Genomic DNA, 25,201 nt, shown 5'->3' on the forward strand with positions numbered 1-25,201 from the left:
CTGGGGGCAGCTTCCCTTGGGACGTCTTAGTCTGAGCTGGTTGTCCATTCTTGCTAGTGGGGCTGTCCGTGTGTGTCTGAGTTTCCTGTAGCTCCTTGCGGGGTTTGTCAATTTCTCCCTGGGCTTTGCAGAGGTGGCAGGCGGTGCTCTTGCCTAAATTATGCTGGTGCGACTGGGGCACCTTGATGCTCTTGGGTGTGGTGGCTACCTGTAGATTTTGCTGTCTTCTAAGGCGTCCTGGCCGTTCTCACTTGCAGGGTGTAGAGCGTCACCCTATGGGCTTTCTTCGCTGAGGGCGCGTCTTGCTGTGCCTGGCGCAGTTAGTCTGTAGGTGGCAGTGCCTCAATGCTTGTGACAAGTCTGCAGCCATTTGTCGTGGCGGGCAGTTAGCGTGTTGGATTGCTCTTTGGATGCGCTCGTTTGGCTCCTCTTGCTAGGACCTTTTCGCAAACTCCTTTATGCTGATCCTGCCGCTTCTGGCAGGGTATTGAAACGTCAGGGTCTGTCCTCTGGTCTGTGGTGCTTCGCTTCTTAGGAACTTCCTTGTGCTGAGGCAGTCCTGGGGCGTGGTATCCCTTTGCTCTGTGCAGGTTTGGGCTCTCTCTCTCTTCCAACTGCTTTCAGCAGCACTTAGGCAGGGGTTTTGGAGACACTCCTGAGCAGTCATTAGGAAGCGCTGCAGCCACCTGCGCTGTGGCTTCTTTGCTGATTAAGTGGTGTCTCTCAGTGGTCCCTAGGCGACACTGCAGCCATCTCCTCGTAGAAAGTCTCACTTCTAGCATGAACTAGAGGCTCTTGATTGAGGGCAGTTGGCTGTTGTCGTGATATGGAGTGCTGATAGGGCCATGGTAGGGCTGGTGAACCGTGAACTGGAGGCTCTTGATTGAGGGCAGTTGGGTGTTGCAGTGCTATGGAGTGCTGATGGGGCCATGGTAGGGCTGGTGAAGCGCGTGGGGCTGTCTCGGGAGTAGATTCCCTTCACTTACTTCCTATTGGTTGCAGTCTTTCAGCTGCTACGGACAGCGCTGGGGCAGAAGTTGAAGCCTGGGACTCTTGGTGCTGTGCAACATTTGCCCACTAGAGGGCGCGGCCGGTGCTCGTGCCGTGCATTGCAGCAGCTCGACCTCCCGGAGTTTACTTGCGGGTGATTCTTGCGGGTTGGCCATGCTTCTCTCTGTCTGCAGCTGGGGCTTGGGGCTGTCCGGTGGCGGCATCCGGTGCTGGGCCTACCCGCTTGCTGGCAAATTGAGTCCACGGCCGCGCGCCTACCTCCGGACCATGACGATCACTGGAGGAAGGTAGGGAGGCACAGTGGGGGCGGCGCACATTGGCTGGGCGACTTGCTGGCAGCAACCGAGGTACCTCAAACACGGTCCCACGGCAATGTGTCACTCTGTGTCCTGGCTCACATCGGTGCCGGTGTCACGCTGGGTGACAGGCAACCTCGGTTCTCTATCTCCCTGGCTGGTTGTGCGCCAGGCTGGCGGCCTTCACGTTCATGCTCACACGTGCGTTGGGCGCCACTCCGCGCCAGTGCGCTCGCTGGGGGGCCTCGCAGGCAGTGGAGACATGGGAGGCACTAGCCACCCTCCCTTCAGTGCAAGCCGTTGTAAGGGTTACGCCGTAGTGTGTTGTGAGGCATCTGCAGGCTTCATACGTTACATGTGTAGGCCCGGCCTCACCATGCCCTGCGCTGGTTCGGTCTGTGGTTGCGGGCAGTGACTAGGGTGTGCACACCGGCGTCGCTGCGGCGCCTCCCTTTTCCTTGGCGCTGCGGACACAGGGAACGCCGTCGGCGGAGCATTGCTTGCTTAGGGTGGCAGGTCCGCTTTCGGACGCTGTGCCGCAAGGATTGCAAGGCTCTTTACTTGCGGCGGCTGTGTCAAATTGTGGCGGCGGCCACACCGTGAGCACGGTGGGGGACTCGCGCTTCCCTTGACGTTGAGGCGGCCACAGCGGGGGTGCTCATCCACTTCTCCATTCGCCGGGCAAATTGAGTGGGAGAAAGCCAGTCTCCTGCCACCTTCCTTCAAGGCAGGGCAAACATCGCGGGGCTCGACCAACACCACCGTCACGGTGGCAGCTTATTACCTCCTCTTGGGGGCGAGGAAACACCGAGGAGCGGACACGCGGGGCTGGCTACCCGCCTCGTCGCCAATGTGGTGTTGGGCCTCAGGCCCACATCACGGCAATGATGGACACGGAGAGCAGGGTCGGTGTAGTGGTAATTGGCCACGAGCACGTGCGCTCGGCCCCTTTTATTGACTGGGTAACCTGACTCGTGATGCCGGTGGTGGGTGGGTGTACAGTGTGGGTTACAAATTGCAAAAGACTAGAACGTGACTTTGCCACCGACTGGGAGGGAACAGCAGCTTTTTCACTGCTCCCGCCTGAGCAGTAGTAGGTTGTGTTCTCAGCCTGGGACAGTGCGGACAGGGTACAACCTCTCACCAGAAGGGAACTAAAGGAACACTGCAACATATCAGGACCCAGGGAATGAGATTCCACAAGGCAGATCGGTACAGGGAGTGGTCCCCCAATGCCCCCTTCCCAACAATCACCTGTCCCTGTGGCTGAAGTCCACAGGAGCATACAGTAGTTCAAAGAGGGGTGAAACATACCCTCTTCTATTTAATTTGTATACTCAATAGATTCAACCCCCAGTGGTATGCTTTCAGGTCCAGGAACTAGATTTCTGACAGCACCCTTTCAGGCTTAGAGTGTCACACAAATTATGCCACATAAATTATGGTAAAAGGAAGGAGGGAACTCTGGGCAGCTCTCTCGTTTTAGGTGTAGAGCAGTTCCTTTATATGGAGCAACCTATAACACCACAACACTGTCTGCTCACTGTACTGATCTTATGCTTAAAAACTCTGCTATAAAAACATACATTGAGGTGAGCAGATTTATAGTGTTAGTGGTGTTGTAGGGTGCTCCCTATAAAGGAACTGCTCTCTACCTAAAATGTACCAACTACTCAAGGTTCCTTGATATACATCGATCTATCTCCTATTAGCACTAGGTAGTTATAGCTAGGATCAGGTCTCCTTAGGAAAAGCATTTTATTGACTTGTATAACTTTGAGGCTGCTAAACAAATCTTAACTTTACACTTTCAAATTGTTAAGTCTTGTGCATGGAAAGTTTTGGGGCGAACCGTCAAAGCGGGGGCTGTGACGAGGGGGGGGGGGGGGATAAAAAAAAGTGCATTTTTCTATGTTAATTCCTATAGATTCTTTAGACACGCCTGCGGCCCAAACCACTTGACGGAATTACACCAAATTTGGTAGAAAGCTAGCTTTTGGTCCACAGAGTATGCTTTTTGTTATTTAGTGTAAATCCATCAAGTAGTTTGCGAGATGCTAAATTAAATCCAAATTTGTACATTGAAGACCTAAAATAATTTGCAAATGACAAGCTTGTGCAGTGAGCTGCCAACGAATCCAGGAAGTGTGGACAGCCATCGTGGGACTTTGATTCAGCTGAGTCCCCCTCAAAAAAAAGTGAAATAAAGAAAAAGGAGCAGGGTAGTAATACCCTAAACCCCCTGTCTTTGTCCTAGGGTCCCAGATGGACTCACAGTCCAAAAAAGCAAGGGCCCCAATGTGGGGCAGGTACCGGGGAAACAGACAAAACCATTGCTGTCACACACAGGAAGCTGCATGTTTAGCAATGCCGGTCCCGCTGAAGGCACGGAGTCAGCAGGGACATTTTCTCCCCTTGCAGTCCCCAACTGTGCTGTATGGGTGGGCTCCGGGGCACCCAGCATTTCAAGGCCAGACTATGGGGGATGGGGTCCTGGGGACTAAAATCAGCCCTGAGGTAGGGGGGAGGCACCTGGTGACCTTCCCCCATTAAAATGTGCTCAGGTCCTCGGGGATGGGGTCCCCAGGGATGAAATCAGCCTGATGATGGGGCACACGCCTCCCCCCCACTATTGTGTCTGGCTCCCAGAGGATGTGAGTGGCTGTGTGAATACTTGTGTGGGCCTGTAAGTGGATCCTTGGGTCTGGGAGCACCTGTGTGTGTGTGCGAGTAGGACGGTCAGTGCCAGCAGGGCCGGTCCTAGGATTCGTGGGGCCCCGGGCAGGATAGGAACATGTGAGGCCCCTCCAATTTGCATAAGATGTAGTATCACAACAAGTGACATCATAAGAAGTGTCCACTGACTAATCATTTTCTGGCACTGTTGAAGTAGCTTTGCAAGACGCTACCTCTCCAATGTGTACTTCACTCAGAAGGCAACATATACAAATAATAACCCTAATAAAATAAGTGCAAATATTTTAAAGATCTATTATGTCGAAATGCAACACGTCAAACGGGTTTGAAAGCTAGGCCTCCATCGCTCCAAAACTGAGGTTTCCAGATTAGTGCATGAATAAAATTCTAAGACAGACTGTCCCCTAGCTATACAGTGGATCTACAGGTGACTCCCTGATACTCCAGTTGCACCAATGAAGTTAAAGGTTAAGGCATTTGGTTTTAGCAGGCATGGACATCAACATAAAGGGATCCATGCTGGTTCGGGTGAGCGACCTGAAAATGCTCCAATAAACAGAAAGCACAAATAAGAGGATGAGATGGCACAGATAACATACACAAGTTGGGTGGCAGGAGCACCAAAAGCTAGGCCATTCCCACAAACTGAATCCCTAAACCCGGCAACTACTCTCAAACTTCATTTTTAAGAGATGAAAAGAGAAAAAGTAACTTAAAGATATATAGATGAGATGGCTAAATGGGGGCAAGAATGTGTATCCAGGAGAAAAAACTGCCAAAAGCTACAATGGGAGCCAGTCACTAAACAGACAAGTAGTAAATTAAAGCAACAAAATAAGAGGGATTTATTTTAGCAGACTCAATGCAAGTTTCCCTTACAAGGAAATGAAATCTAGCAATATGGAATAGGTTGGGGAGGCAGTGTTTGACTTTCAAAATAAATCTCCCAGAAGCCCTGAGCTTTGCATTTTTAAAGATTTGAAGTCACATTTTAAGTCACATTTCCTTAATAGCTGAGAAGACACTTGCCAAATTGCGATGGTTCTAGACGCGTGTCTCTTGACTCAAATTTAGCCTAAGAAATAACAACCAAATTGCACTTACCCTCAGGTAAATGCACTGGATCTTGGTTAAAGAGACAATTGAATGCAAGACCCTTGAAAGACCATGTCCATTATCCATAAATTACTCCAGTCATGCCCGAGGCTACCTAATCAAAATCTTTTTCTCCAATCGCCAATACTATATTTGCTTTCCTAAAACTACTGGCCACCTAGGCTCAGTGACTGGCTAATCGCTTCATGTGTGATGATATACTCTATGGAAATGAGCCACTCGCTCCTCAGTCAACTCTTCTTCTAACTATCCTTATTTTTATCACCAATTCATGTTAGGTGCAAATTCTGTACAATTTTTAGCTAGAAGCAACAACCCAAACTACTTCAAACGAGTGAAGTTTAAGACTGCGAAATATGTAGTACATATTTGGTATACTATTATGGCTATAAATAAAACTACGTTCTTCCACCCAAATCTAAGCATATGGTATAATCTGGGTTTACCTGAGATTGTTAGCGATCCGATAGCTAGAGTATGGGCTAATCACGGTATAAACCACCTCTCCGATTTATACGGATCATCAGGCTTTTTAACATTTGATACCTTAAGAACACTTTATAAACTACCTGTAAATGCTCTCTTTAAATACACACAGATACGTGACTTCTTTATGAATAAAATGAAACTAAAGGAAATTTTAGACTCAGAAATATGGACTTACATTTACAGGGAAACAAATAGTGAACTAATTAGCTTGGAGTACAAATGTCTCTGTCTATCTAAACCTGATGTCTGTGTCAAAATCGCACAGAAGTGGACAACTACTTTAGGACTGCCCATTTCTTCAAATAATATTTCCACTTTTTTTCAGAACAGTAACTTTTTAACTAATTCTTCTAGTTTAAAACTTCAATCCTACAAGACTGTATGCCAGCTATACTATACGCCGCTTCACTTTAAATGGTCAGGGAACAATTCATTACCCGAACGTATACAATGCCCAAAATGCGATCTACTAGCAGCAGATATAGTACACATTTTTTTATGCCCTGCTCTGCAAACATTATGGGATGAAATAGAAAAAGTGTTGAAACTGTATAAATAGTTTTTTGGTAAAATCTCCGCCGAGATGAAAATTCTGGGAATACAACCAAATACTGTTACTTATAAGGACCTAATGTTTATTCTAATTTCTTGTGCAAGATTGATAATTGCTAGGGCTTGGATCTCTGATAAACCACCAGTGGTAGCCAAATGGTGGCTACTGGTAAGCGAGATATATGATATGGAACTTTCAACTGCAAAAATTCGAGGGATTGGTTCTTTGAAGAAAGTTGATAAAATTTGGGGCAATTTGTTCCCTATTCACGATTTGTGAATAGCTCCTGATGTATTCTTTTCTTCTTATACTGTAGATTTCCTTGCCTATCTTTTATTTGATTAAGCTTTCAAGGAATTCATGTACCTTAATTTTCTTTTTTATTTTTACTATCGTAAAATATTTTATTTTTGAAATGTAAGTTTGCTTGTGCCGTCAATAAAAAAGCTATATAAAAAAAAAAAAAAAAAAAAAAAGAATCTGCCGCAAGACTGTCATCCCTTTGTTGCCATCCTTACCAAAGTACCACCATTGTTGGTTGGGCAGCAAGAATCCTTCCAAATGCTAAAAAATAAAACCATGCACTGGTTAAGGATTAATAGACAACTGCCCAGGGAAGTCGACGGGTTGATTCTTGGTGTCAGAAGGGTAGGCTGGGTAGGCAGTAGTCACAAGCGCTTTGAGGGGGACTGCGTGGTAGTTAACTTTAAGGATTCCAGGGTAGCTCAGTTGATTTCTAACCAGAATTTAGGCACTAGTAGTGCTGGCATTGGAGTAGTCTATCTTACGTTCTTCTACCCGAGAACATTGGGCATCCATTTCGGTACGACCCCAGAAGTAAGTTGTTACCACAATTTTCCCATTCCTGGTTTCGACCCCTTTGCTGTGCCTCACCACCATACCCCATGGCCGAGGACTTATGGACGAACTGCAGGTTACTGAAACGACATTCGCCCCGGGCCAATTCTCTTATCCTTGGGTACGAGCCCACGGTTGAATTCCTGCCCCCTGGAGACTATCACAAACAGTGGGAATTCCACCTCCACTGAGAATGGTCCCCAGCCTCAGGGTGACAGTCCTAGTAGTGGGTCTGAGGGGGAAAGCAGAGTAATTTGCTCACCCCCTGACGGAGGGCAGGATACTAACCTCGTTCTCCACGCCGAGCCAACCACGGCTGATCCTGTCAAAGATTCTCAGCTGGAATGTTGCTGGGATTGCGAGGAAGTTGGCTGTTCCGGAATGGAACACCTTAGTGGAGGGTTTCTCCATCTGTATCTTCCAAGAAACTTGGAGTACGGAATCATGCCACAAGGTAGGATACTCATCCTTCTTTCTGCCAGCAGTCCCTTCCCCTTCTGGGAAAGGCCGTCCCTTTGGTGGTCTTATATGGGTCGCTATTTCGCTTGGTTGTCAGGTCACCCAGCGCGTGACCGACTCACTTGACCTTTTGAGCATATCACTCACTGGACCCAAGAGAGGGCCAGCCCTTGACATTTTTAACATCTATGTTAGGGGATCAAAGGGAGGCTTATTGTCCCCCACTGTGTCTGAGTTAGAATCCCGGTTAAGAGGGGGCCCAGATAGTTCCCACGTTCTAGTCGCAGGCGACTAACTGTACGTTCGAGCCTCTTGGGTTGGAATATTCCCTAGGGACTGTTGAGGAAGACACCAGAAGAGGCATACCAGCTTTAACCTTACCCCCTATCAGAAGGTGGTCCCAAGTGGCAGTCCGAATCTATTCCCTAACCCTGGAATTTGACCTTCGGGCAGTGAATGGCAGGACGTCTCTGGATCCCTCCGGAGCGCATACCTACAATAGGGTGGATCATACGTCTAGAATAGACTATATCCTTCTTGATGTTAATTTCTGGGACCACTTGTTGGATATGGAGGTACTCCAATCAGTAGAAAGCGACCATAATCTGCTTTCCCTTGCTCTACGCCCCTTATGGACGTAGTATTTAGGAGTAGATGTGACCTCCCTAGCACTACAACTTGTGCATCAGGAGATTTACCCTTCTAATTGTGGTAGGCGCCTAAAATGGGGTAATATCGTCATGGACCAAGAGAAAGTCCTATCCATCTCCATACTTGACTTCTGCCCAGTCCAGGTTAGCCGATTCCTCATTACATCCAGAGGAAGTAACGTTACTCTTTTGTGCTACCACTGAGGTTTGAGCGAATTCTTTTATCTTCCTAATTCGGGTCCTCGTGCTGGAAAGCCCAAACCTAGGCAGAACCCCTATGCCTGGTACACAAAAAAATGCAGGGAGATGAAAAGTTCCTTGATTTGCGCTGTAAAGAGCAGGTCATTGGACGACATACGCTTGGCTAGGAAAAACTACTCACTGACTGTGATCGCAGCAAAGAAGGAATGGGAGGACTGCTTCTGGGAGGATCTGAGGAAAGCAAGTTTGAATAGGGATGCAAGAGGTTTCTGGACCCTTTTAAGATCCAGGGACAGGCCAGACAGCACATTGATGACGTGCAATATTCCCCCACAGAGCTGGGTTAACCACTTTTCATCCCTCTACACTGTAAGCGACCCACCTATTAACAATGCACCCCCCACAGGAATTATTATAACGGGATTAGAGATCGATCCTTTTACCGAAAGAGAGGTGTTGGACGCAATTAAAACCCTGGTTCCTCTGAAAGCAGCGGGGCCAGATAGGTTGCCAGGTGATATAATACGGGCAAGCCCCAAGGAGTGGGGGACTCTCATATCCGCTCTGTTAAATGCCATCAACAAGGGCGCGCCCATACCTGAATCCTGGAAGGGGGCAGAAGTTGTCCCGATATACAAGAAGGGGTGTCAGGATAACCCTGCCAACTACCGGCCAATAAGTCTAATTGACTCCACCCAAAAACTGGCGGGGAAGGTGATATTGCGAAGGATGCTCGAATGGATGGACGACAACAACATTCTGTCGGACCTCCAAGCTGGGTTCCGCACTGGTACTGGGACCATCGAGCAGTCCTTCATTCAGATTAACTCTTCTCCACTGGAAGGTGGTGGTGCTGGGAGGGAGTAGTCTATACCTGGCCTTTATAGACTTAAAAACCGCTTTCGATCTGGTTCCCAGAGAGAAACTATGGAAGGTCTTGGTGGACTTAGGGTTGCCCTCTTACATTCTCTCCTTGCTGTTAAAACTTCACGATGGCAATTTTGCACAGGTGCGTTGGGGCACGAAAGGCGAAAAAACAGAAAGAATTCCAGTAGGTAGGGGAGTCCGTCAAGGTTGTGTCCTGGCGCCCACTCTGTTTTCGCTTTATGTAAACGGAGTGGTTGAACATCTCCTTGGCACTCCCTCGGATGCTCCCTCCTTGGCGGGCAAACGGATCCCCACCCTGCTCTTTGCGGACAACACTCTCCTCATTTCAAAGTCCCCTATGGGTCTGCAAAGCCTTTTAAATAGCTTCCAGGAGTTTGGTCCATCAAGAGGGTTAGTAATCAATACCGACAAAACTAAATTCCTGGTCATGAACCCCCCCAGGAAACTTGGCAGACCCCGACCCTGAACTCAGAGCCACTAGAGAGAGTTTCAGAGTTTGACTATTTGGGTATCCGCCTTAACGACTCTTTCCTGGAAAGCTCATATCTATAAAATGCTACTGGGCCACAAAAGGGTAGGAGGAGCACTTCTTAAGAAACAACGCTCCACATCTTACAAACCCATCGCCCCAGTAGTGGATACATATAAAGCGAGAGGGGTCAGTGCCGCTTTATATGGGGCAGAGTTGTGGGGTACCTGCAACTTGGATCCAATAGTCAAATCAGAGAACAAGTTTCTGAAAGACCTCATGGCCTTGCCACGAAACACTCCAACTGTGCCAGTGCTATTGGATCTAGGCTGTAGACCTATCGGGGACCAAGCTAAACTTCGCCCACTGCTTCTTTGGACAAGGTTGTGGCGGGTGCCAGAATTGGCCTCCTACGCGGGAGCTCTGTCTGAGGTCATGGTTACTGCAGGGTGGTCTAGGATCAAATGGTTGAGGGACGTCAAAAGATTATTAACGGAGATAGGGTTACCTGATGCTTGGTCTACAAAATCTGCCCCACCTAAGGCCACTATTAAAAAGTTGTGTTGGAATTGGGTTACTGCGAAATTACACCAAGACTCGCGCCATTCCAACACAACAGTAGCTTTCGTGAGAATTAAGGATGTGGTGGCATATGAACCCTATCTAGACATTATTACCATCCCGTTTGACCGCACTCTGTATTTTAAGTTTCGTGTGGGGACCTTACCAGTAGGGGAGGTAGTTGCCCGCTGGAAGGGGCCTCAGCAACTTTCACCCTTTTGTGCATCATGCCCAACTCGCGTAGAGTCAGTCGTCCATATTTTCTTTGAATGCCCGGACTATCGTGTCACGCGAATCCATTGGCTCAAAACACTCTGTAGATTGCTGGGTATCGGCCAATGTATAGTGGCAATACGCATTTTAATGACTGACACATCCCCCGTGATTGTATGTGCTGCGTCAATATTTTTGAAATGGGCTTGGTTGATTCGCAATAGAAGGCTTTCGGTTTCAATTTAATCCTGGTTTTAACTTGTCTAATTAACTTTGTATCTGCTTTTATGTAACGGTGTATAAATAGATTGTATGATATTTTTTATAATATGTATGTTTGTATTGCTTTTATGGTATTTGTATACCGAAATAAAGCCCATCAATCATATACCCCTTGGTAGTCCCATTTTTGAAGAGGAGCAGCCCTTTGCGGCTCCTAGTCCTAATTTCCATCGCCCCGTTGGGTTCTCCTGGTCCCCTGAAGTGAACATTGTTTTTGTGATAGTCTATATATTCTCTTTAATACTAGTATTGGGAGTGATGTTCATTCTGCAAGAGAAACGTTTTGTGCACACTTTGATAAATACTACTCTGCCCCCCTCCTGAACATATCATTGGTTCCCTAGCACTCACAGAAAAACACTGGAATGTCTATCAATAAAATGTTTTTATCTAGACACAGCATCAGGCATATGCTGTTGGCTATTTCCAAACTGAATAAAATAGCCATTGAAATCGGCTAGAACTCAGGGACTTGGACTGGTTGATTTTGAACAAGGTTTTCTGTTTGGGGCTGAAAGCTATTATCAGCCCTATATATCATTGCTGCAATCCTTTTTTCCGGCTGCCTTTATATTTAATGTGACCCAATGCTCTGTTCCCCATGTATTTCTACTTGTATCTCACCAGTTAAATGAAATGTTACAAATGTAAATTCTCACCTAGCAATGGATCAGGATATTAATGGATTTATGAGGATTGATGTGCAGGATAATTTCCATGCTTCTATTAATTCATAGCGGATGTCTTCAGCTAATCCTAAAACGGCCATCTGCGGAAATCACAGAAATTACCATTAGCATAAGCTGAAGCCATTTTGCTTGTGGCAGCCTTTTTAGTTAGCCATGTGCTCGCCATGTGCTTCTCCCGTCTTCATTGTTGCCTGCACTTTTATTTCGCTTAAGTCATTAACTATAATGAACTCCTTCAGCACTGAGCCAGAGGAATGTATGATCAGAAAGGCCTGTAGCTGCCAGAATGCATCTGTCTTAGAATATAACTGTCAGGCTATTTAAACTGATGTAAGGGTTTTTGTTACTTCTCCCACTCTGTTGACTAAGTAGTTTCCAGTTGTCCATATATGTGAATAACTATTCTTATGTATACTTGTACCGCCTCTTTTTGAGTTTTCATGCTTACTCAGCTAAAAACTGGGCATGAAAGGCCCATGGTTTCTGTACTCCTTGGACTACCTCATACAGTGGCCTGAGGGTACCATATTGACGTAATCTCCCTCATGAGAGGTTAATAAATCTATTTTCTTTGATATTACAGCTTCCGTGACAATCTCTATTTTGTTAGTCTAAGGACTTAAGGACAAAGAAGGGCGAACCCCTGCACCAGTGGGCCCCTGAAAAGGATCCCCCCCACAGATGCACAAACCACACCAGGATACCTCCAAAAGGCTGGTAAAGACCCTTATTCATATTAATGGACACACTCTATATGTATGTGAACTGGGTGGCATGTCGGACACAGATGAGGGTGAGCTTCGGGTGGACTGTCCATCGAAATTACTTGGCCTGGAGCTCAGCCGGTGTACAAGAGCTTCATGCAACCTTTGGGGGCAGTGGTTGCCACTCTTGCAGGCTAGGCTCATCTTAGACCAGAGTGGTCTCTTCTGGTACTTATGTGCATGGGAGTGCTTTTTCCCTCTCCTTTGTGTCTGATGTCGACAGGCCACTCTTCAGTGAGAATGAGTTTTAAAAATTTCCATATCAAATTGGCTTGAAATTGAAAGCTTTCTAGCCACAGACCAATGGAATTATTGACCATTTCATGGAAATTGTCAAAGCGGCAGGACTTGGAGGCATAGATTTACTCCTAAAAATCCACTTACAAGATCCTTCTGAAAGAAACATTCATAATACTGCATGAGATTTATGCAGTTACTGAAATTCGAAAGTAGGTAAACATGGTCAACATTAATGACCTACTACAGGAAAAATCCATAAACTGGATGTCTCCGCACAATCCCAAAAATCCATTGATGTATTAGCATGGCTGTTCACAGAGAGCAGAGGTAACAACTGGAGTTGAAAAGCATAACACAGACTAATAGAAGATAAAGTGGCATATGGTTTGCTTAGGCAATTTCAAAGTGGTATAAATAAATTCTTAGCACGGCTCAAATAGTGTGAAATCAAACTTACTCCATTTTATCTTCAAGCCGATGAATAGTTTGCTTATCCAGATAGCGGCAAAACAAAGCCAGAAGGTTACTGGGAAAGAAGAGTGGCTCAACGATGGATGACTTTGAAACTTGGGAAAGTTCTTTCGCAACAAGGAACACCATATCCGTCCTGTGATAAAACAGTATGAACAGTGTAAGAACGAGACCAAGACAACGCAACTCTGAAAAAGTTCAAACCATTAATCTGCAGAAACTACACAGCATATTACACACACTGGTAAAAAAATTTACGTAGTAGGTATCCAGTGGGGGTAGCTTACCAAACGTCACATGCATTCAACAGCCCCTTTTGTTAGACAAAATCTTCAGAAACGGTCTAGAGAAATATACCCTACTTCATTAAATACTAACATGTGGGTTACGCACTAACATTATTTTATATTTTATTTAGGTGGAAGTGTTTCGACAAAAGTGCATTCATGCAGACAAGGTGGTCAAGATTATTGGTGGCATTAGACAATGAGCATGTTATGTATAGATATTAAAGACGAGTACACTTTGCATGTCATAGTTAACAAAGGGTAAGATAGTAGGAAAGGTGGAAGAATACAGCAGTAATTGGCTGACGGGTCTGAACATGCTGGGTCTCAATACCAGAGAAGGTAAGAAAAGAAAATTCTCAGAGGTCAGTGTGAATGAGGTTCCAGTGGAGAGTCTGGTTAGGGTGCAGGGCAGTACAGGGATGGAATGAAGCACGCTACCTAAGAACAATCATTTTAAGCCAACGCTGAGGAATTTCAAGAGCGTCCTGTGCATTCTGGAGAATCAGCTAAACTGGTGGCAACTGAAGCAAGTGATGTATGCCAGGCAAAATTGAACAGTGAGCATGTCAAAGGAGGAGCCAGGAACCCTGCAGGAGAAGGAATAGGCAAGTCTTGCAGTAGTCCAGTTTACTCTTTACCAGAAATGTTGTTGAGTGGGAGTCGAAGCGGAGTTAGTAGTAATGAATGTGACCAAGGATGGCAACTTCATACCTTCTTCAAAACCAGCCAGAATCTACTCCCAAATAGCCTTAATCACCCACTCAAAGAAACTCACCATTACAAGGAGAAAGTACGACACTAGAAGTAGAAATCTCTAAAACCAACCTGCCAAAATGCTGCACAGGGCAGAAACATACTGTATCTGTGCAAGCACATATACTCTGGAAACTTAAAGGATTTCAATTCGACCCTAGACTTCACTTTTTTCTAGAGGACTTGAACATAGTTATTTAGAACCTATCTTGAAATCTAATTACATTTTCCAACTAACTGTTAAATATGCCGGCTTATACTTTTATTGTATTTGTTAAGATTCGACAGGAAATGGACTGGTTGACAAACTTTTTCATTATTGTCCAAATTATCAGGAAGTTGTAGTGCTTAATTTGGAAAATAATGAATGCCAACACTTGGTGCTATTAAATGTCGGAACACCTCATAACACGGCTACGTAGTCCTTAATCCAACTCCTGCCTCCAACTACCAGACACTCCCTGTTCCTTTATCTCGCTTTTGCTGGAACCTGCTTTTTCTGTGATCGTTTTTCAGGCTTTCACCAAAGCAGCTTTTAGGAGGAATTTAATGCGTTTTAATCAGGAAAGTGTAATGGACATCAAAGTAAGCATGAGTATCCACTGAAGGTGCAACAAAGACTGCACATGGACGTTGTAGTTAGGTCTCATTCTGGTGGTCATTAGCCCCAGAGACTGCACAGTGCCTGCTGCCCCTAGCAAAAAGACGACTGACTGCCACTAGTTATTGCTCCAAATTAAAATGTGTGCCCTAATCATTCATCTCAGGCACCTCATCTGCAGTCACTGCTCCCAAATACTGAACTACACAACACATACAGAACCTGTAGACCTATACTTCACATTAGCGTGTAATCTTTCATTACATTTGTACATAGGAGGTGCTTACAGTCTGTCTGGAGTACTCTGTTGGGATCATAAGTCCTTGAAGGTTTAACTGATAGTCATGTAGTCTGGTCACTCAGATATTTAGCAGCGAAGGCTTGCTTCAGCAATAAACATGTTCTCCTAGGACACCCTTTGAGTGCCAGTACGAAATAACGGATAGGTGACCAATTCCTCAAAGCTGCACACATTCCACAGATTACCTTTTTTTCAAAACCGTTTTTATTGCAGAACCAAGATATACAGCATACATTTATAAAGGCCCTACACTGCCAACGCCAGTGCCTATTTCTTGTTCGAATGGTCTTCGTACACGGCCTGTAAGCCCACATCCCGGAGGTCGGGCGGCGTTAAGCGATGGACCACCATTCTCAGCAACATTTAAACATTTGTATGCTTCATGCAAGGATTTCCACAGTCCGCTTTTACTTTTTTGCCTCCCACCCCGGACCCCACCTCCCCCCCAACTTCTTAACTCCCTAACCCCCTCCCCTACCCACCCACAAGTGCCCCCACCTACGCCTGAGTTCGCTGTTAGCGTGTGGGTATGTGTACTAGCAGGAGTGAATGATTAACTATGGAGAAAGTGTACCTCGTGTGTTTATGGGAGCTTCAGCACCTAAGTCGGAAGGTCCCTCCTCCTCCTCCAACATGCTGTCTTGCAAGGCCTGCACCAACTTCTCCCACGCCGCTGCCGCCTCCAATGCCCTGTCGTCGGACTTACGGCGAGCCAGCTGATACCTGAGTGTACTTCGCTCGCCGCCCATTTCAGGATCTCATTAACCCACCGCCTGTGCGTGGGACCCTTCCTCGATTTCAAATTCCTCGTTAATTCCCTCTTGGCCAAGATCAGGCTCATATCTATAAATTTACTCGTGATCCTATTCTTGGATGTGTGCGGAAACCAATGTAATATGCCGATAGCCTTGTTGTATTGTAAATCCCTGTCCGTAACTTCGTTTAATGTCTCGCCAATCTCCCGCCAGTAGTCCCGTAGGTGAGGGCAGTCCCATAGCATATGGCCCAGGTCCGCCCCTGCCGTATTACATCTGGGGCATGCCGCGTTCTCCACTCCAAAATACTTCCCGATTTTCCCTGGTGTGAGGTAGGCTCTATGGAGGACATAAAAGTGTATCAACTGGAAGTGTGCGTTCCTCGTACTCTTCCTAGCTCGCCTCACTATTTGCGCCCAAGTGTTGTCAGGGATCTGTCTGGAGATCTAATTCCCATTTAGCTTTCAGTGCCGTTAAGGGTTGCAAAGTTTTGCGCAGCATTCTAGAGTAAAGGCACGTTACCGCTTTATAAGTACGAGCTGCCATCATACTATATTGGCAAGCCATGGACGTAGCTGGCTCCAGAAGCCCTTCCCCCCCCCCAGTGCGCCTGCATAGCTCTGGTCAGAGCAGCGTGCATCAAAAAGTCCCCCCTCGGGAGGTCAAATCGATCTTGCAAGGTTTGGTATGGGATTAACGCCCCATCTTCGTATAGGTCACCTGGCATTTGCAGCCCGGCATCCTCCCACATCTGTAATCGCGACTAATTGCCGCCGTGGGGGAGCGCCGTCACCATCCCCAGTGGTATTTCAGGTGCGTACATGTGCTGCACCCCTGCTCGACATTGCGATCAATTCCAGCAGAGCCTAAACATCTGCTCCTCTAGAGACAAATCTCTGAGGGCGAGCCTCTGCTGTAAGGTGATGTACGCCAGAACATGGCGTGAGGTGCCCCTGTCCCTCTCGTGCTCTGGACCTCGGTACACCCTCGCTACTTCCTGCGTGAAAATCTGCAATTGAGCCGCCAGATAATAGAGCTCAAAATCCTGGACCGCTAGGCCTCCCTCATCCTTCGGTCGGAGCAGCGTAGTTAACGCTATCCTACGCCTGCCCGTGCCCCAGAGAAACGATATTAGTATTGACCTCAGCTGTTGAAAGACAGAACCGGGTATCCACACAGGCAGCGTGTGGAAGTAGTAGAGAAGGCGTGGCAAAGCTATCATTTTCAATAATGAAATGCGTCCTGTTAGCGGGAGGGTGGCCCAAAAGGACATGCTGCCCTTCAGTGCCCGGATACAGCGGCCCACATTGCCCTCCAGCATATCCGCAGCCATGTGGTACACATGTACCCCCAAGTATTTCAGGCAACTAGGCTCCAATTGAGTAGCGGGCGGGTGGTAGGTCGCACCTCTCCCTGTCGCAGTGGAAATAACCAGGATTTGGACCAGTTGACTTTCAGACCAGACAGCCTACCAAAGAGCGCCAGAAGTCTCTCTGCGCCCTAAAGCGCCTCGTTTGCGTCCTCTAGAAATTACAGGAGGTCATCCGCGTACAGCGAGAAACTGGGCTTAACCTGTAGACTAGGCCCTTGTAATACTGTCCCGTCCTGGCTTCCGCCGCAAAGGGCTCTATCGCTAATGTAAACAGGGGGGATAGGGAGCACCCCTGCCTAGTACCACGGCACACCCAATATTGGTTCGATATGAGGGAGCCCACCCGCACTCGTGCCATCGCCGATGCATACAGCACTCTCGTCCAACCTATGTAACCGTCTCCCAGGCCAAAGCGCTGCATGACCCTGTACATATCTTCCCACTTTAAGCTATCGAACGCCTCCACAATATCGATTGATAGTACTAAAAGGCGATCGCGCACTCGGCATTGGGTCTCCCATCAATCGTCGACGTATATTGATAGTAGTGTTTCGCGTGGGTATAAAACCGGTTTGGTCACTATGGATCAGACCGGATATGTGCTGTAACAGTCTAGTCGCCAGAATGGTACTCAAAATCTTGTAGTCCGTTGTCAGCATGGACAGCGGCCGATAGGATGCTGGTCTGCAGCTCTCCCTCACTGGCTTCAGCAATGGAAGCATTAGAGCTTCACACATGGACTGAGGTAACCTGCCTCTAACCTTGGCTTCATTATATACAGTTTGGAGCCGCGGAGCAAGTTGCCCCAGGTATTTACTGTAAAATTCTATGGGCAGACCGTCCAAGCCTGGGGTTTTATTACGAGCCATCCGCTTGACAGCACTCCCGGTCTCCACTAGATCGATATCCCTGCCCAGGGTCTCTGCCTGCTCTTGGTCTAGCTGTGATCATTGCAGCCCCTCCAGGAAGGTGTCAATTTCACATTCCTGTCCCTCCAACGCGCTCTCAAAGCGTTCCATAGTACGATGGGAAGCTGTCAAGTATTCCCAGTTGGGTGTTAAACGTGCGGACCCCTTCCCCCTCTATGGCCAAGATCGGGTGGCTACGTCTAGTGGGGTTCGCCAACCAAGCGAGCAACGTCCCCGCCTTGTCCCTCTCAGCGTGTGCCCTCGTCAAATCGGTCTTGTGGTCGAAGCTACGAAGCTGTTCCATTTCGACCGCCAACTGCTTCCTTGGCCTTACAGACAGCATCCTGTAGCTCAGGATGATTAGGTCGTCCCATCTCGACCTCCCGTAGTGTCCTCTCTGCCTTATTCAAATCATCTAGTAAAGCCTTGCGCACTCCTGCATATTTCCCTATGCAGTGGCCTCTGATAACCTTGAAGGCGTTTCGCTCCATCGTTCTGGATGCCGTGGTGCTGTCGTTTTCCTCAAAATAATGTGTAATCCTCTCTCCCAGCGCCTCCCGAAACAGTGGGTTGTCTAGTGTGTCGGGCCGCAGTTGCCTCGTTGGGACCCGCGAGACCTCAGTCATCCAATTTAGCGTTAGCAGCAAGGGGTTATGATCGGACAGCGTGCAAGTTAAGTACTCAGTACCCGCCACTGCAGCGATCACGAGCGGGGAGCACAGAAAAGCATCAAGTCGGACATGGAGGTCATGTAGGCTAGAATAATACGAGTAGTATCTCATAGTTGGGTGTTGCGCGCGCCAAGCGTCCTCCAACTCCCACCACTCTTGCCACTCAAGCCTACGCTTCGCCAGTCGGTGCACCGGGGATGTTCCTAAAGGTGGGTGGGACCTATCCAGTGTAGTGTCTGCTACTCAATTAAAGTCTCCACCCATGACGACGGGGCCCGCTAAGTAGCTCACCAGAGAGCCTCGTTAAGAAAGACGATTGGTCGACATTGGGTGCATACACGCTACAAAGCACTGTATCCCGGCCCTTAAGTTTCCCCTCTACTGCCACAAACCTACCCTCTGGGTCTATTGTATGCCTAACCACTTGAAAAGGAGTCCCCATCCGTATCCAAATCAACGTGCCCCTTGCAAATGCAGAATACGTGGTGTTGAACAGTTGCACTCTCCACCTTCGCTGCAGCGCAACACCCTCCTGCTTTGTCAGATGTGTTTCCTGCAATAGCGCATTCTGAACCCCTCTACAAACTAAATAAGCGTGGACATTATGCCTCCTTGCCATAGTATGTAGCCCCCTCACGTTCCAGGTTACACAATTCACTGTTCCAGAATTAGCCATAGTCCCATATTAACCGACATGAGGCAGCATAAGTCCGCATCCAGGCGCATGTGGTGGCACTCTCCCAACCCAACCCCAAAGCAACTGCCCCCCCCTCCCCATGACCCCCGCCTCGAGCCCCCTCAACTACTCTCTGCTCCCTCCCCCCCTAGAACAGGACCTAACTTCGCAAAAGCAGCTCCCATCCAAACTTAGAAAAGGGCAAGATAAACCCCCTCAACTACCCACCTATCCCGCAGTCTACACTACGGCAGCCTTATGGGCCAATAGGGCGTAACTCTGCTCCGAAGGCGGTTACAACAGTCCCATCCCCCCTGCCCCGCAATCCCCTCATAAACACTCACAAACATTCAAACTGCTTTGTTGCATGCATCAGCATCGGTAGGCACAGGCCCCCCCAGGCATCATATGCAGTCAGCACTGTTTGTCTCCCTCTTCAGGCTTCGATAATTTCCTCCGATGTCTGCGGCGTTACCACTGGGCCCTTGGCGCCATTAAGTTCCGACAGGCCCGTTTCCGAGCCCGTAGCGTGGCCCTCCGAGTCCAAACCTCTGCGCGACTGGGTTCCCACAGTCCCCGATAAATCCACCACTGCCTGCAGCGCTGCTCTTCTCTCCTCTTCCGTTTGAGACTCCGTGGGTTTTCTAGATCTCTGCCGATGCCTTCGGAGCCTCTGCGATTTCCGCACCGGTTGTTGACGCTTCTCCTCTTCAGCTCTGAATTTTGCCCCGTCCGTCCCGGCCTTGTAAGTGTCCCACCATGCCCAGGCGTCCGCCGACGTAGGAAAGAAGAGCGTCTTGCTATCCACCACTACTCTTAGCTTGGCTGGGAAAAGGAGCGAGTATTGTATGCCCTCCGCTCGCAGTTCTCGCTTGATTGACAGGAAGTAGGCACGTAGTTTCTGAGTCTCAAACGTATAGTCAGGGAACAACGTTACGTTGCTGTTGTCCACTTGGAATGGGCCCACATCTCTGGCCCGTTGCAGCAGCCAGTCTCTGTCTTTATAGTGCAACAGTTTTATCACAACTGGACGGGGTGGCTGGCCCGGCCTAGGTGGCCTAGCCGGGACCCGGTGCGCTCGTTCTAATGTGAAGAAAGGTGAGAGGCCCTCCGGCGCCACTTCTGATCGTAACCAGTTGTCCAGGTATACCACCATGTCCTTGCCTTCCTTTTTCTCCAGCAGACCCACCAAGCGTACATTGTTGCACCTGCTGCGGTTTTCGGCGTCCTCCGCCCGCCTTTCCAGTACCTGTATACGATCTAGCGCATCCACCAACCACCCCTCCATGGATTTATGCTCCGGTACCAGCCCTTGCAGGGTATCCTCCGTGCTTTTGACCCGGTCTTTCAGTTTGGCGTGGTCCGCTCGCAGGAGCCCCAACCCCGTCGCCACCTGAGCTATATCGTGCTGCAGAGCGTCCTTTGTGGCCGTAATAGCTTCCAGGATACGGTCCTGCAGCTACTGTAAATCCGCAGGGCTCTGTACCGAGCCATCCGGCGCTTCAGAGCTGGCAGCTCCTTCCACTCTTCCCTTGGGCTTCCCCATCTTGCCCTTTTCACCAGCCGGCAGTTTATCTCCGCAATTCCAGAGGGCGGTTCTCTCCGCTCCCCCCCCAGGCAGAGAAATCTCAGCAGGCGCACACTCAGGGCCAACAGATCTACTAGTCTGGGATCTCAAGCCGTCTCCAGCATACTCCGGACGTTAGCTCATAGATGCCGGTCAGTGCCAATGTCCCAGCAGAAACTCAGCACCCTGTCGTATCAGCTCCCAGCTCTGAGGGGTCGCCCATGTATCAGGCACAGGCAGCGTTCCACCTCTGGGCCCGGCCAGCCCGGTGCGACGTTCAGCACTCCAAACCTTTTCCAGGCACTCACTCCACTAGGTTCCAGAGGATCCCCAAATATCACGTACTCTGCGCTCCGCTCACCTCATACGTGGCTTCAGGCTAGCACCGTGTCCCAGCTCTTGCTGCTGTCCCGTTTGTAGAGCCCGTTGTCTCCTGGGCGCTCTACCGCTGTCCCGGTCTGGGTCTCAGTGGTAATCAGCACTAGGACACCCTGTCGCAGCCCCAGGGCCCCCCTGTCATCGATGTTTCCTCCAGTTCCGCTTACGCAGGATGAGTCCTCGCAGGAGCTCCCTGCCAACTAACCCCACTCCAGGCGGATGCCGTCAGTACTGCCGGCGATAAGGCCTCAGATCAGTGTCGGTTCAGGCCCCCTCAAGGGGCTCTCCTCGCCTCCAGGCCGGCCAGCGCACCAGACTCCAGTGCCCCCAGAAGCGCAGTCCGATTCAATGCAGCCCAGATCTCGCACCTCCTCAATCTTGGCACGCCAGCGGGAGTCACCTCTCACACTACCATTGCCGGCAGCGCCCCATCAGCCCGCAGCCCTGTCAGGCCCGTCGTACTCCGAACTCCGGTCGCCGGAAAATCCTCACCCCGTTGGGCAGATGTGCCGTCCTTCCCGCAGCCAGGCCGAGGTCAGGGTTTCCGCTATCAGCAGTATTCACGGCTCCCCTTCTCTGCCTCAACTCACGGCAGCTCCTTCATTTGCTGACTCTCGGGGCGGCCGCCATCTTACAGTCCTTTATGATGGTCAGTCAGCGGCCGAGTCAACCCCCACGTGCAGAGTCCCAAGTTCCGGCCCCCCCCCGTTGTCGGTGCTCGGGTGGACCCGAGTGGCGCCGCCACACTCCCCTGCTCGTCCGAGGAGGTCGCCGTGCACCATCTATCCTCAGCTGTGCCGGCTCTCAGTACCATCCGTCATTTTGGGCCAGCCCGCCCCGATGTCCCTTTGTCCTCGCTAACGGGTTGTTCTTCCGCCGGAGTAGCGTTGTGCCCGGTTCCTGGGGCTCCGCTGCCGTTCCGATGCCCGGTACTACTAGGATGGCTCTGTTCACGCCGGATTTCATTCCGTTTTCAGGATGTTATTGGGGATCCGGCACGGAGCTCCGGGCTCACGCTGCCAGTCCCCTCGGCATCCAAGCCACGCCCCCCATTCCACAGATTACCTCAACTGAAGGTAGCAAGAAATTAGTCCGTTTTTGGGATGCCTACTTCATTAACACCACCACAGTCAACAGGAAACTCTTTGCTGGACAGAGTGAAATTCTCCGCCTAGCAATTCAGTTGTTAACAGCAAAACTCCAAGAACTGATTGACAAATTCCTGAGGATCTGCAATAGAATTCCGCTTCGGAGCATCTGGTGTACTTACACTTTCTTGGCCAGTTTCAGTTCATACACACTGCATGGTTATCAATCATTTGTAAAGTGCACTACATACCCGCGAGGGTCTCAAGGCGGTGGGGGTGGAGGGAGGGTGGGGGGTTTTGCGCTACTGATCGAACAGCCAGGTCTCGAGTATCCTCCTGAAGGTCAGCAGGTCTTGGGTCTGTCGTAGGCTCAGTGGGAGGGTGTTCCATGTCTTGGCGGCGAGGTGGGAGAAGGATCTTCCACCGGTGGTTGTTCTTCGGACGCGCGGGATGGTGGCGAGTGAGGTGGGCGGAGCGTAGTTGGCGGTTGAGAATGTAGAAGGAGAGCAGTCTGTTGAGGTGGGCTGGGCCGGTCTTGTGGGGTGCCCTGTGTGCGAGGAGCTTGAAGGATATCCTCCTGTTGACGGGGAGCCAGTGCAGGTTTCTCAGGTGGGGGTGATGTGGCCATGGCGTGGTATGTCGAGGATCAGTCGTGCCAAGGCGTTTTGGATGCGTTGGAGTCGTTTGATGAGCTTGGTCGGGGCTCCCGCGTAGAGGGCGTTTCGTAGTAGAGTCTGCTGCCGACAAGGGCCTGGGTGACCGTCTTTCTTGTATCGGTCGGGATCCATATGTAGATCTTGCGGAGCATTTGGGGGGTGTTCAAGCAAGTCAACGCTGTCTCCTCCTCCTGCTTAGTCATTGAGAGCGTTGAGTCGAGGATGATTCCCAGGTTGCGTGCGTGGTCGGTGGGTGTCGGGGCTGCCCCCAGTGCCTTCGGCCACCAGGAGTCGTCCCAGGGTGAAGGGTTGGAGCAGAGGATGAGGACCTCCGTCTTGTCCGAGTTCAGCTTCAGACCGCTGGTCTTCATCCAGTCGGCGACGGCCTTCTTTCCTTCGCGGAGGTTGGCTTTGGCGGTGATGGGGTCCTTGGTGAGGGAGAGGATCAGCTGAGTTTCGTCGGCGTAGGAGATTATGTTGAGGTCGTGCTGACGGGCTGTGTGAGCAGGGCAATGCAAATGTTAAACAGCATTGGGCTGAGGAAGGATAGGGGCCTATCTATTTATGGTAGTCCAAACATTTTCCTTACCTAATTAATGTCTGTCAAAAACAGGGCTGTACTCTGGCCTTTTCACATGCTTTTGGAAAGTAAATGGGTCTTCTATATTTTAAATCCTTAAAATGTCAAACAATTCTTACATTTATAAATGTCTACACTTATACTTGCTTAGGTCCTGATATTGGTGCAACAGATGGGTCACCTACTGAGTGGACCGGAAGCATGCATTCTCAGCAGATGTCAGCCATATCACCAACAGCCAATGTGACAGCTGGTGAGAGACCATCTAGATCAACATGTCCTTCCTGTACTGTCTCACTGAGAGGATTTTTAATATTTGCCAGAAAAACATCAAAGAGTCTGATCTCCCCACTGAACAGTTGATATAAACACTGTGCTCTACTCTTACTTCAAGTTAGTGGTTCAATAAGCATCCAGAAAATTAAGTTAATCTTACCATTTTTCGAAATCGCCAATGCAGGGCTCCATGGGAGTGTCTGAGGAAAGAAGGCGCTCGCCATGACTGAGAAGCGAATAGAGCAAAGAGATGCCGAACTGAAAAGAAAAACAAATGAAATAAGTGAGAAAATATGGAAACAAGTGAGCAGAAGTACAGGAAATAGGTTTAAAAAAACAAATCTTTTTATTATCAGGATAGAAAGTACAATTGCAGGTAACACATTACAGTCATGAGTCCAGTATTCTGATATGTAGGTACATCTACAGTATCATGTTAAACAATTAGATATTTTCAGTTTTATTTCCATCTAAACACCTTGAGAACACCCCTCCTCCCCGCCCTCTCTCTCCCGGCACTCATAAGCTATTGCATTCAAACTTCTTGTTACATGGCTCTACCCATTGCAGCCTATATCTCTGCTGGACTCAACCCAGATCGCACAGACTATATATACAATAATTGCGTAAGGTTTCTGTTTGCTGCACCTAGAATCGAAATCTTTCATCTTATTGTGGTTTAGCGCCAGCTATATATTAATCTACATACATTTTGAGTACACCACCCTCGTCTTAACCGTCAGTGGATGATGGATCGGATTCGCTGGTCCCTTCAGTTTCGAAAGCCCCTAGTGTAGTATACCAATCTAAGGAAATTGGTGTTTTCCTGAGTCCCTTGCGCTCTTCGCGTTGCAACGCCTCACCTTCTGCCTTACCCCAGCGTACCACCTCCCCCCTCCATATCTCCGGGTCAGGCGGTCTGGCCGACTTCCACCTCATCGTTATTGTGCGTTTTGCAAGTAACAAGGCCATATCAGTGAATCGAGTAGCTACACTTTTTTTGCGCTCCACCGGCCCCAGTCCTAGTATGGAATATTCTATGGTATCAATCGCCTTGGAAGGAGCCAAGTGAATCAGCGCCTCATGTATTGTTTTCCAGTAGTAGCCTAATTTTGGGCAGTCCCACATCTTATGTAGTAGCCTTGCGTCATCGGCTCCACATCGGGGGCAATTGTCAACCGTGTTAGGAAACATATCGTGCAGGCAGTGAGGTGTAAGGTATGCCCTATGTAAGACCATCAGTTGTATGAACTTAAACTTCGGGTTTCTTGACACCTTCTTTGGAAATTTTAGGATACGTTCCCACTCCTTATCCCTAATCGGTCTACCAATGTCTCCCTCCCATTTCGCTCTTAGAGGTTGTAACGATGTTGCCTTCCCTGTTCTGATACCATTTGTAATCCATTTAGATAGGTAGCTGCC

General features: G+C 48.9%; 1 protein-coding gene across 4 annotated transcripts in view; it reads right to left on the bottom strand.

Moving 5' to 3' along the window:
- PATL2 (PAT1 homolog 2) overlaps positions 1-25,201 on the bottom strand; it is a 392,378-nt gene that overhangs the window by 11,724 nt on the left and 355,453 nt on the right. For all 4 annotated transcript variants that reach the window (XM_086933507.1, XM_086933508.1, XM_086933506.1 and 1 more), the window contains 2 exons: positions 23,940-24,037; positions 12,894-13,043 (listed from right to left, as the gene is read on the bottom strand). In XM_086933507.1, the coding sequence (XP_086789633.1) occupies positions 12,894-13,043; positions 23,940-24,037 (248 nt within the window). The remainder of the gene's footprint in view (positions 1-12,893; positions 13,044-23,939; positions 24,038-25,201) is intronic.

Source organism: Lissotriton vulgaris, chromosome 8 (genome assembly GCF_964263255.1).
Source record: "Lissotriton vulgaris chromosome 8, aLisVul1.2, whole genome shotgun sequence".
Taxonomy (NCBI): domain Eukaryota; kingdom Metazoa; phylum Chordata; class Amphibia; order Caudata; family Salamandridae; genus Lissotriton; species Lissotriton vulgaris.